A 12,279-nucleotide genomic window follows, 5' to 3' on the forward strand; every position below is an offset into this window, starting at 1 on the left:
TTTTTTCCATGGAAATTAAAAAATACATTTATAAAATTTGAGCCCCGATTAGAGTTTAAAATATAAAAGTAGTAAGTGAAATCATAAAACATGAAGCTGAGAAAAAATATTAACCATCGCTTTCGATTGTTTCTAACTTTTCTGTACTATGACTCAAGTGGTTTGTTCATACTTGTTTGATAGCCTTTAAGATAGTATTCAAACAGGGCATCTGACGTAAAGATGCAGTCTGCTCATCCTAGAGCACGACTGTCTTCAAAATATTTGGGCAAAGAATGTTGGTGAGAAGCCTGGCAGCTACTCACGAGGTGGGGATTAGAGGCAATAAAAGCTCACAACCTCGGTGCTTGCACAAGAGGTCGCCTGTAATGTCTATTTTCCGGAGGAATTCCCTGCTAATGAGGCCAGTTGGCTGTTCGCCTAGTGCCATCTGGAGACCTGGAAGTGTCACAGAAGTTTGTTAGGCTTTTGAGATGTTGACGTTGTGGACTTGTCTACTGACAGGTGGTGACCTTCACTGGGTTAAATGCAGAGACCTATGGCGTTGGGTTTGACTCCTTCCAGTGTTAAGGCAGAAATGACATTCAACTCCTTCCCATACCTATTTAATGGCCACTTGGTCTTCCCTGCCATTTGGTGGCATCCATTCCCCTCCCGCCGTTCGCCTGCCCCAGATGCTCCCTCCCCTGTCAGTTCTTGCCCAGTCTGGCTCCATCCTATATATATATATGCCCATTTGATGAAGGCTCAGCATGAAACGGTCAGCTTACATTTCTAAGGGCCAAGACAAAACAGCCAGTAGTTAAACCTTTACTGGGTTGTAGGACTTGTCACCCTACTTATTAGATGATCATAATGCAAGAAATTCAGAATCCTGTGTAAAGCCCAGCTCTGGGCTCCCTGTCTGCTGTTTTGTCATTGGTGACTGTGAAACCATGTGGAAATCCCAAAGGAAATCTTCTTCCTTTTTTCTGCTTGCAGTTTAAATGGAAAAAGGATTCTGCTGGGTGTGATGCTAACTACACATTGATGTATTTTACTTCTTAATGGGGCAATTTTGCTTTTGTAGAAAGGTTTTTGAAAAGCCTCTTGGTAATAGCATTTTTATGTCTATAAATCAAATTGGCTCAGTTTTAACAATTTTTACATTTAAGGTACAGCATAGGAGGGGGTTTCAAATATCTCTTGATTATTCTCACATTATTTGGGCATATGTTTTTAATTAGCAAAAAATTAACCAGACTTCAGAAATTGGTTGTTTTTATTCCATCAAGTTAATGGTGAATGGCTTATTTAATAAAACATGCCTGTAATTTAACACAAATAGTAGGTATAGCTGTTCGTTTGTCAGTCTTTTTGCCTGTATGAAGCGTCTTGCACTGTTTTCCTAAAGGATAGGGTCACGTAGAGGGGAAATCCGTCATTTTAAATCATTATTTTCTAAGCCACTCTATCACCAGCCATACCTTAGGTTAGGTGGTTACTGCAGCAAGCGCCAGTCACGGCTGGACGAGGGAGTGTGGAGAAAGCTGAGAGGATCGTAATCGTCGGGTTTTTTCTGCGCCAAAAGCGACCCAAAGAGAAGATTCGCTTCATCCCTACAAGGAAATGATTCTCCGAAAAGCACATAGCGAGCTGGTCGTAGTGGGAATCGTTCGCATTGGGTTTCTGGTCCGGCGCCCAGAGCTTTAGCCACTGCCTCCTGTCTTCACCCACGTGTGCACCGGGGAGTTGTAAAGTGAATTTTGAGAATAAAGCAAGGCGGGAAATCCAGCCTTGATCTTCAGGAGCAGCGTTGAAGGGAGGGTGGGCCAGAGGCGCTGTAACACCCAGAGAAGGGCACCCTTTGCTCGGTGGGAGCTCGGCAGGCCCTGGGTCCTTGGCTTCAGCTTCTGCACCTCGCTCCCCTTCCTCCGAAGTTGCGGAGGTGCCGGGAAGAGGAGGGGCCTCGCTTCGGGCGCCCGAGTGATTGGCTGCCCAGGGCCCCTGGCGAGGGCTGTGCGGTCCAGCCCGGGTGGAGAGGGGCGGAGCGGCCACTGTTCCAACCACTGCCACAGTCGCAGCCGCCGCAGCCTCGGCCGACGAGCAAGTAGCTCCGAGCAGCGGCTTCCTAGGCGCGCGGACGCGGACCGGGACGCCGCGCTCTGGGGGTTCCGCGCCCGAGCCATGCCCGGCAGCCGCGCGTAATCGCCGTGACCGGTTGCCGCCGACCCGATTCTGTACGCGGTCCCTCGCCCGAGAGTCCAGCTTTTGGTGCACTCAGGTCCCTTGGTCTTGGCCGGCCGCTCGCAACCATGCCCCGTGTGACTGCGCTCGGGGCCCTTGTGCCATTGCTGCTGCCTCTCCTGCTACTGCTGCTGCCGCTGCCCCGCGACGCCGGGGGGCTCGGGGAGCGCTCGGACGCCACCTGGGACTCCTCGGCGCTGGAAGGCGAGGAGAGCGCGGAGCAGCAGCTGGAGCATTACCATGACCCGTGCAAAGCCGGTAGGTGCTGCCGCCGGGAAGTCCGGCACAAGTTTGCCTTTGAAATGCAAACGAGGTAGTGGGCAAGCCAGCGCGGCAGTCTGTGGGGGCGGGTCACCCTTCCCCTCCGCTGAGTTCTCCGGACTCCCCGGGAAAACAATGCCCCAGAGGGACTGCTTAAATACCTCTCCGGCTGGGACGTCCTGGCCCCTGGTGTGCGGCGCGCACCGGGTGGCGGCCGCGGGAATGTTCCCAAAGTGTCCGAGGCCGAGAGGGCGCCCAGGAGCTGGGGCGGGTCCCGGGGTCTCCTGACAGCCAGGTGGTCAGCACGGGCCACCGCCAGACGCGCTGAGCTGGAGCAGAGGGGAGGGAACAGGGCTGGGCGCAGCGTTCCCAGGCTTAGACGGAGTCTCTGGTTCCGATTTCATGACATTTGTAAGTTTCACGCAAAGTTTCCCAAGATCTTGTGGTTACTCTTGGGAAGAGAGTTTAAAAAGGGAAAAGCTTCACAGCGGGCAAAAGGAAAGCGATAGCCGATGGAGAATGAGCATGACTCGAGTTGCTGCAGACTTCCGCGTAGCCTGTTCTGTGGTCGCGGCTGGGGGTCGTCCTGGGCGGGCAGAGATGGAAGCCGTCAGGTGTTCTAATCCGGACAGGAAGCCGCGCCCCGGGACGCGCGGGTGTTTCTGGCGCTAATCGCAGCCCGGGCTCTGCAGCTTGTTTCCCCCTAGGGGCTCGTGTGTCCCAAGGGTAGCGGTTTCAGCCGCTGCAAAGCCCGAGCGCATGTTCCAAAGAAAGCCTTGGGTCTGGGGCAGTTCCCAGCTGGAACCGAGGGGTGCTCACACTCCCCAAGGGGTGCTCATACTCCCGAGAGGGTTCGTCTGAAGCCCGCCGAGCAGCTCCTGGCCCGGGGCCGCGGGTAGCGGTGTTTATCTGTGGGCAGGGTCCGGCTGGTTCTGTGGGCGGCCCGCAGAGACGAGCGGACCGAAGGAAGCTCGCATCCTCCACGCGCAGAAGGGCAAGGTGCTTTACTTCTGTTGAATGAGGGCGTGCCGTGAGCCAGTGTGGGCCCCGTTCCCTCACTCCCTGAAGAGGCTCAGTCTCCCTCTAGTAGGCTCAGTTTTCTCTTCTGCACTGGGGAAGTAATAATTGTCGGAGGATTCAGATAATTTATGGGGAAATTCTCTGCACATGGAATAATGATGAAGACACTGCTTGTGGTGTTGTTACTGCGGCCAGTGTAGTCTAGGCTCTGAGTTGGACAGGTCAGAAGTCGGTGAAATCTGGGGCAGACCAGGTTACTCCGAGGCCAGAGAACCTAGGAGAGTGTGAGAATCTTGTGGAGGGTGCCGATCAAACCAGGCTTGAGGGCCTGGGCTTACCCTGAAGGAAGATTTCTCCAGAATAATAGTCCACTGCTGTACCTTGTGGGGTTTCTGAGTTAGGAAGGAGGACAAAGAGTTGATCCCTGGGTAATTTGAGAGAAAATCCACAGGTAGCATGTCCTGACAGAGGTGTCTCGGTTCCTCACTGGACCTAGGTCCCAACCAGGCTTGAAGAGCCTCTGGAGCACTGAATGGTGGCCTTGCCTGAGAAGAAGGACACTGAGGATACAAAACTGGGATGGGGGCTAAATGGAGTAGATCAGCCATCGGCCATCACCTGCACCTGTCAGAACCTGGATTTTACTGGATGTGAACCAGGGGCCTGTGGGAGGCAGTGTGGGCCTGGACTGGGGTAGCAGTCAGTGTGCCAGAGAATGTATCGAGCTCCTCTAGGACGCTGAGTGCTCATCTGGGCCCTGTGAATCTGGGTGAAAGAGATATAGATCTTGTCTGGGAGCTCTCCAGTTGCTGATCTCAGCTTTGTGGAATAACACTAAGGCAGCTTGGGGCCTCATTTTTCTCCAATAATTTTGGAGAAATTGCTAGATAACCAGGGCATGCATGTTCTGCGACTCTTCCCAGATGGGATGGGAAGGGCGGGCAGGGCTGGAAAAGTAGGTGTAGGGTTTCAGCCAGCTCTGAGCATCCTCGACAGCGGTCGTCCATCCTCCCAACCCCCTGACCTCTCCCTCATCCATGCCAATGCTAAGAGTGTCCAGAAGAGGGCGATGGCAAGGGAGACATCAATAGGCTCAGACTTCTGGAAATTCCCTGAGCAAGGGAACAGCCTTCTAAGGACAATAAGCAGTTCACCAAGGACTGGCATCTCAGTGAAAGGACGTGCCTCTCGGCTTGTGAAGAACACTGCCTTTGCTGGTTTTATATTCAAACCAAACCTTAAAGGGTAGCCTGTCCTCCTATCCCAGTCACATGCTAACCCCTGACTCCTCTTGGCTAGAGCCCCTTGCCTAGGACCTGCCTTGGGTCTTCAAATCTGAAACACCTCCCACTTGCCCTTCTTGAGCCAGGGGTCTCCATTTTGTGGAGGATGCAGAGTGCAGACAGAGAGTCTGGGGTCTGTTCCTAGCCTCTCAGGAGCTGTGTTCCTTGGCATGTTCCTCTCTGGGTCTTAGTTCCTCATCCATAGAGTGAAACTGTTGGACTAGTTAGGGTGGCAGACTGCCAGGTCCAGGGAGCTGGCTCCCTTAGTCCACATCAGCCCCGTTCACACCTTGCGAGCCCTTGAGTTTGTGCCCCTGGCTCCTTCTTTCCGTATGGTTCGATGACCTTTGCTTCCAGCTCGGGCTCTCAGAGGCTGACCAAACTGGTCAGTGTTCTGTCATTTACACTTTTACCATTTGCTCATTTTACTATTTACTCTGTCATTTACAAACTGTGTGACCTTGGGCAAGTCACTTGATTTCTCTGTGCCTTAGTTTCCTCATTCCTACTAGGTTAGTGTGCTTAGGACAGTACCTGACTTATAGTGAAGTACTTAATAAACAGATTTCCTAGAAACTTGTTGAAAGAACATCTTCATGCTGATCTTTGGAGTACGTTTTGAATTGTGAAATTTAAATTTACTAATAGACAATCTAATTGAGGAACTTCACTGGTGGTCCGGTGGTTAAGAATCCATCTTCCAATGCAGGAAATTCAGGTTCAATCCCTGATCAGGGAACTAAGATCCCACATACCTATAATCGAACAAATAAATAAATATATTTTTTAAAACCAATCTATTTAATGCTGTAAAAAGGAATGCTTTCGAATCATATGATCTTGAAATAGGAGTGGACCTGAAAAGTGCTCCTGACCTGGGGCTGGTAAGATGTGTGGGGCTTCATGGGTGTGGTCTCTGTCTGGTGGCCCATGGGTGTGCTGTTTGCTTTTCATCTGACGCTGCAAATGAGGTCAAGAGTTCGACTGAGTAAATTTCAAGACATCCTTTCAACCACCATGTCCCTGAGAACAACTTCTGCAAAGCTTCTGAGAGCTTCTCCAGCCTGCTTGCCCTCACTCATAATTCCTTAGCTGCACCCAGAGCCAGAGGCCTGGATCCTTATCCTGACCCTGCCTCTTACTCTTCCTACAGCCTGGAGCAAGTCCTTCACCTCTCTGTGCCTCAGTTTTCTCATCTGCAAAATGGGGATGGGGACAAAACTGCTTCTAGGGCAGACATAAGGCTAGTTGTAGCTGTATTTCTGAGAGGGCAGGGTCTCAGGCAGGACTTCTGTGTCGATAGATTGTTTAGGAGGTGATCCCAAGCAGCAGGGTGAGGGAGCAGGGCACGTATGACCAGGAAAGAGGAAATCCAATGAAGGAAGAGGAATCTAGGTAACTGCCTTAAGTTAATAGGGCCGTGTTCCCACCTAGCCGTGTTCCCACCTAGCCCTTCCATAAGTCCTCCCAGAATTATCTGCCCAGGAAACAGGAGGCTGGAACATTTATACAAAAGCTGCTGTTCTTCGTTGTTTGCTCCCTTTTCCAGCTTCTATCCCTGTGTGAAAAACCACCCAAACTCTGTAGTATGGAACAAGCGCCATTTGACTCTGTAGGTGAGTCTGTAGATACGGAGTTTGGAAAGGGCACAGCAGAAATGATCTGCCTCTGCTCCACAGTGTCTGAGCCTCTGCTGGGTAGGCGTGCAGGCTGAGGGTGACTTGACAGCTGGGAGCTGGCATCATTGGAGGCTCACTGGTTCTCTCACATCTGGCAGCTGAGGCTGGCTATTGCCCAGGGCCTCAGTTGAACTGTTGGCCAGAACCTGCAGGTGGCCTCTCTGTGTGGTCTCTCCATGTGGGCTGGTTAGGCTTCCTCACAGCACAGCAACTGGATTCTAGGTGCATGCATCCCAAGGGAACCAGATGGCCTCTGTATTTCCTCATGACCTTGCCTCGGGAGCTACGTAACATCTCTTCTGCCATGGTTACAAGCTCTCCCAGGTTCAAGGGACATGAACATAGCCCACCTATCCAGGGGAGGAGTGTTAAAGTCACATTGTTAAAAGAACATGTGGAGTGACTTCCCTGGTGGTCCAGTGGCTAAGACTCCATGCTCCCAACGCGGGGGGGGTCCGAGTTCAAGCCCTGATTGGTGAACTAGGATCCCACATACTGCAACTAAGCACATACTCCACAGATACTGAGCCCAGGTGTGCTCTAGAGCCTGCGTGTAGCAACTAGAGAAGCGGGTACACTGCAGAGAAGAACCCAACACAGTCTAAATCGATAAATAAATATATAAAACACCTTAAAAAAAAAAAAGAGCATGTGGAATGGAGGATGTTGTTGCTGCCAGTTTGGGAGAATGTGACACTCCTTGAGGCATGAACTTCCCTGCCCTTCTGTATATGGTTGCCATGGGCTCTAGATTCAGAAAAAGTTCTCAAGTAGAAAAGTGGGAAGCCGTGCAGCGGATGCATGGGACTGAGGATCTGGGACTCAGGTCACCAGCAGTGTCTACCTAAGGCTGAAACAATATGCAAATACCTTGTAAACTGTAAAGTGCTGCATAGCCTTTTGGGTTCATAAAAGTAAAGTTGACAGCCAGCTTTACTTTTCAGTTGGTGGCTTAATAAATGCCAGGCCTTCACATATGATAAACATATATATTCCTCCATGAATAAATACAGTCAGCAGTCCCTGACGGCTAATGGCAGCAGAGCTGGGGTAAGGAGCCTGGCCTGGGAACTAATTCATTTCCCAGGAGCAAGTTTGCAGGCCTTCCTCACACTTTGAGACCTGACTTCTGCCTGGAATTTGGGGCCCCACTCCGTCTTGTCATTCTCTCCCAGAGACAGTGACCTTACATTCAGTTCCTCATTTGGGGGTCACCAGAGCCCTCTTTAAGATGGCCCTCTCTGGGGCAGCTCCTACCTGCAAGCCCTCACTTGCTGATGTGAGGCTGGAATGTCAGACTGTGTGAGGCCAGTGATGGTTGTCCGCCTCGGTCACTGCTGTAAGCCCAGAGCCCCGCAGCACATCGCAGGTACTTGTCAATATTCATTGAATGAGGGAAGGATGATTCTGCCTGGCCCTGTGTGGCCTGGGTCCGCGGCTGAAGGACCCTCCAAGCTTGCTGTCAGCCTGGAAAGGGAAGCGGAGCCAGCCGGATGGGCAGCAGCCCCTCCTGAGAGAGCTCCAGGTGGAGAGTGGAGTCCTGGGCAGCACTCCCAGGGTTCCCTTCCTTCGTGGCAGGGGCACGCACCCCAGATTCTTAAGCACAGGTGTGAGGTTCCCGTGGTGCCTCCTAGAAGCCTGTCTCCCTGGCATAGCCTGTCCCTAGTGCGGGACCATCTCCCTGGTGCCCACCATCTCCCTGGTGCCCACCATCTCCCTGGCGCCTTGTCTTTCCCCAGGTGGCCACACCCAGGTGAGGGCAGCTGGCAGTTTTACAACTTTGCTTTTATCCCTGCTTGTCTTGCTGTCCTTGCTGATTCAGGCAGGTGCTGATTTGATGGAGTCAAAATATTCCAGAGCTGCATGGAAATGAAATGTTGATCTTTCCCTCTTCTCCAGGCAGGAGCTGCATCTAGTCCACCTTAGTTTCCAATTTTTTACCCCTAAAGTGCCCCAGGGCAGGGCATGAGGTGGTTAAGAGCCCTGGCTTTGACAGTTGATGGACTGGGGTGCAAAATCTGCTGCCGGTGGAAGGCTTTGTGACCTTTAGAAAATTAGCTTCTCTGAGCCTCAATTTCCTCCCTTGAGAAGACTGTAAATATTCATTTCTCAGGGTTGCCAGGGATTGAGTGATGCAGTGTTTGTCACGTGTTCAGCACTGTTTCTGGACAAGGCAAGAGTTCAGGAATGGGTATGCATGTCCCTAGAGCACAGAGCAGGTGCTCCCAAGTACTTCCTGAACTTGTGGTGAAACACTCCAGAGGAATTTGAATTTTTGTGATATGTGAACAAGTGATTTCATGTAGTAGAGTTAGTTAGAGATTCTTAAATTCAGATCTGATAATTATTGGCAAACAGCATCTCAAAAGTAAGTGAAGGGTGAATTTTAGGAAAAAGTTGAGGATGGGCCAAGGCAGAGCTAGGGTAGGAAACACACTGTTTTGGCTTCTGCAGAGAGACACAGCTGCCCACGCTGAGGATTCAGCTAACCGAGCCGGTAGAGAACAGGTGGCCTTCAGGTGCCCAACAGAGCCAAGAGGTCCCAGCCAGGGCCATGACTCAGGCTAGGGCACAGCATCTGGGGGAGGGGAGGTCAGAGGGGAAGGCATCAGCCCCTTTTGGGCGAGGATGTTCCGAGAGCTGAAAGATAGCAAGGACACCACCCCATTGACCTCCAGTCCAGGCCCCAGAGCAGACAAACAGCTGGGACTGTCCAGATCCATTTTGCATCTGGAGACACACCCTCAGGCCGAGACCTTCTGCCCAACATTGGTGCTCCTTTGAAAAGGAAAGATATAAACATCTGAATGCAGAGTTCCAAAGAATAGCAAGAAGAGATAAGAAAGCCTTCTTCAGCGATCAATGCAAAGAAATAGAGGAAAACAACAGAATGGGGAAGACTAGAGATCTCTTCAAGAAAATCAGAGATACCAAAGGAACATTTCATGCAAAGATGGGCTTGATAAAGGACAGAAACGGTATGGACCTAACAGAAGCAGAAGATATTAAGAAGAGGTGGCAAGAATACACAAAATAACTATACAAAAAAGATCTTCACGACCCAGATAATCACGATGTGATCACTGACCTAGAGCCAGACATCCTGGAATGTGAAGTCAAGTGGGCCTTAGAAAGCATCACTACAAACAAAGCTAGTGGAGGTGATAGAATTCCAGTTGAGCTATTCTAAATCCTGAAAGATGATGCTGTGAAAGTGCTGCACTCCATATGCCAGCAAATTTGGAAAACTCAGCAGTGGCCACAGGACTGGAAAAGGTCAGTTTTCATTCCGACCCCAAAGAAAGGCAATGCCAAAGAATGCTCAAACTACCACACAATTGCACTCATCTCACACACTAGTAAAGTAATGCTCAAAATTCTCCAAGCCAGGCTTCAGCAATATGTGAACCGTGAACTTCCAGATGTTCAAGCTGGTTTTAGAAAAGGCAGAGGAACCAGAGATCAAATCGCCAACATCCGCTGGATCATGGAAAAAGCAAGAGAGTTCCAGAAAAACATCTCTTTCTGCTTTATTGACTATGCCAAAGCCTTTGACTGTGTGGGTCACAATAAACTGTGGAAAATTCTGAAAGAGATGGGAATACCAGACCACCTGATCTGCCTCTTGAGAAGTTTGTATGCAGGTCAGGAAGCAACAGTTAGAACTGGACATGGAACATCAGACTGGTTCCAAATAGGAAAAGGAGTACGTCAAGGCTGTATATTGTCACCCTGTTTATTCAGCTTATATGCAGAGTACATCATGAGAAACGCTGGACTGGAAGAAGCACAAGCTGGAATCAAGATTGCCGGGAGAAATATCAATAACCTCAGATATGCAGATGACACCACCCTTATGGCAGAAAGTGAAGAGGAACTCAAAAGCCTCTTGATGAAAGTGAAAGTGGAGAGTGAAAAAGTTGGCTTACAGCTCAACATTCAGAAAACGAAGATCATGGTATCCGGTCCCATCACTTCATGGAAAATAGATGGGGAAACAGTGGAAACAGTATCAGACTTTATTTTTGGGGGCTCCAAAATCACTGCAGATGGTGACTGCAGCCATGAAATTAAAAGACGCTTACTCCTTGGAAGGAAAGTTATGACCAACCTAAATAGCATATTCAAAAGCAGAGACATTACTTTGCCAACAAAGGTTCGTCTAGTCAAGGCTATGGTTTTTCCTGTGGTCATGTATGGATGTGAGAGTTGGACTGTGAAGAAGGCTGAGTGCCGAAGAATTGATGCTTTTAAACTGTGGTGTTGGAGAAGACTCTTGGGAGTCCCTTGGACTGCAAGGAGATCCAACCAGTCCATTCTGAAGGAGATCAGCCCTGGGATTTCTTTGGAAGGACTGATGCTAAAGCTCAAAATCCAGTACTTTGGCCACCTCATGCGAAGAGTTGACTCATTGGAAAAGACTGATGCTGGGAGGGATTGGGGGCAAGAGGAGAAGGGGATGACAGAGGATGAGATGGCTGGATGGCATCACTGACTCGGTGGACGTGAGTCTGAGTGAACTCTGGGAGTTGGTGATGGACAGGGAGGCCTGGTGTGCTGCGATTCATGGGGTCACAAAGAGTCGGACACGACTGAGCGACTGATCTGATCTGATCTGACTTATGATGCTGGCTCTGTAGGTAGAGCTCAACAGTGGAGGCAGAAAACTCCAAGAGTGTCCCCAACTCTCACGTCAGTGGGACCCGTGTTTCCATCTTTCTCCTGCCCAGTGATGCTGTAGTCAGCATCTTGCAGCCTCTGCTGGGGGTGGCATGTGTGTGGGGGAGTGTCCTTTATTCCTCTGTCCAGCATAGAGAGAGGAAAGGAGGAGCCATCACAACAGCCTTCCATCTGCAGGGTGCCTGGCACCTGCAGGGCTAGGTCCTGGGTGCTAAGGAGCTAACTGCCAATCAGACCTCAGAACTGTCCCAGGAGCTCCTGGGCATGGCCTCCTCAGCGGGAAGATGCTCCTGATGGAAGCCGAGTGCAGACGGGCAGCAGCCCCCCACCAGGCAGCGCCTCCCGTCAGACCTGGACCTCCCCTTACCACTGCTTTTCCTGCCACTCTCGGGGTTCTCCCCATCCTGGGTTGTGGTTGTTTGAGCACCTGGCTCCTCGCCTGATGTTTGACCACCTAGCCTGTTGCTTTGGTACCCAAGCTTCGGAGTCAGGCTGACTTGTATTTCCCTTTTCAGCTCTGTCACTTACTAGCTGTGAGAGCTTGAGCAAGTCCTGCAGCTGTAAAGCCTCAGTTTCCTCTTCTACATAATGCAGTTAATAGAAACTCCTATTGCACAGGCAGTTGTTGAATGAAAGGCAGTTGATACTGTGCTTAGCAAATAGAAGCACTCAATATTGCTATCATTTTGTGGCCTCCGAAACACCTGTCATGCGCATTAAATTGAATTACATGAACCACATCACTTTCTATTCCTCTTGAGAGCTCTGAGAAGTGAGCCGACTCTGGAGACAAATCGCCTGGGTTCAGATCCCAGCTCTTGCACTAAATGACTTTGGGACCCTAAGCGAGCTGCTTAAGCTTTCTGGGTCTCCATTTCTTCACCCATAAAATGTGATTACTAATACCTACCACAGAGGGTGATTATAAGGGTTAGATGAGTTAATATAGATAAAGCACTTAGAACAGTACTTGGAACATGGTAAACTGAATATTTAATATTCAATAAATATTATTGTTTTTATTATTATCATTCCATAGAAATCCAGCAAGTTTTCAAAGAGCAGGAAACAACTGGAGCAGATGATGATTTCAGAGTTTTATGTTTCCTAATGATGCTGATGGCAGTAAT

At 50.1% G+C, this 12,279-nt stretch overlaps 1 protein-coding gene across 3 annotated transcripts in view; it reads left to right on the plus strand.

The window, feature by feature from the left end:
* Positions 1 to 2,124: 2,124 nt before the first annotated feature.
* TLL2 (tolloid like 2) overlaps positions 2,125 to 12,279 on the plus strand; it is a 147,089-nt gene continuing 136,934 nt past the window's right edge. For all 3 annotated transcript variants that reach the window (XM_027528575.1, XM_027528572.1, XM_027528574.1), the window contains exon 1: positions 2,125 to 2,484. In XM_027528575.1, coding sequence (XP_027384376.1) covers positions 2,295 to 2,484 — 190 coding nt within the window. In that variant the 5' untranslated portion in view covers positions 2,125 to 2,294. The remainder of the gene's footprint in view (positions 2,485 to 12,279) is intronic.

The sequence above is a fragment of the Bos indicus x Bos taurus genome, chromosome 26 (genome assembly GCF_003369695.1).
Source record: "Bos indicus x Bos taurus breed Angus x Brahman F1 hybrid chromosome 26, Bos_hybrid_MaternalHap_v2.0, whole genome shotgun sequence".
In the NCBI taxonomy this organism is placed as follows: Eukaryota; Metazoa; Chordata; class Mammalia; order Artiodactyla; family Bovidae; genus Bos; species Bos indicus x Bos taurus.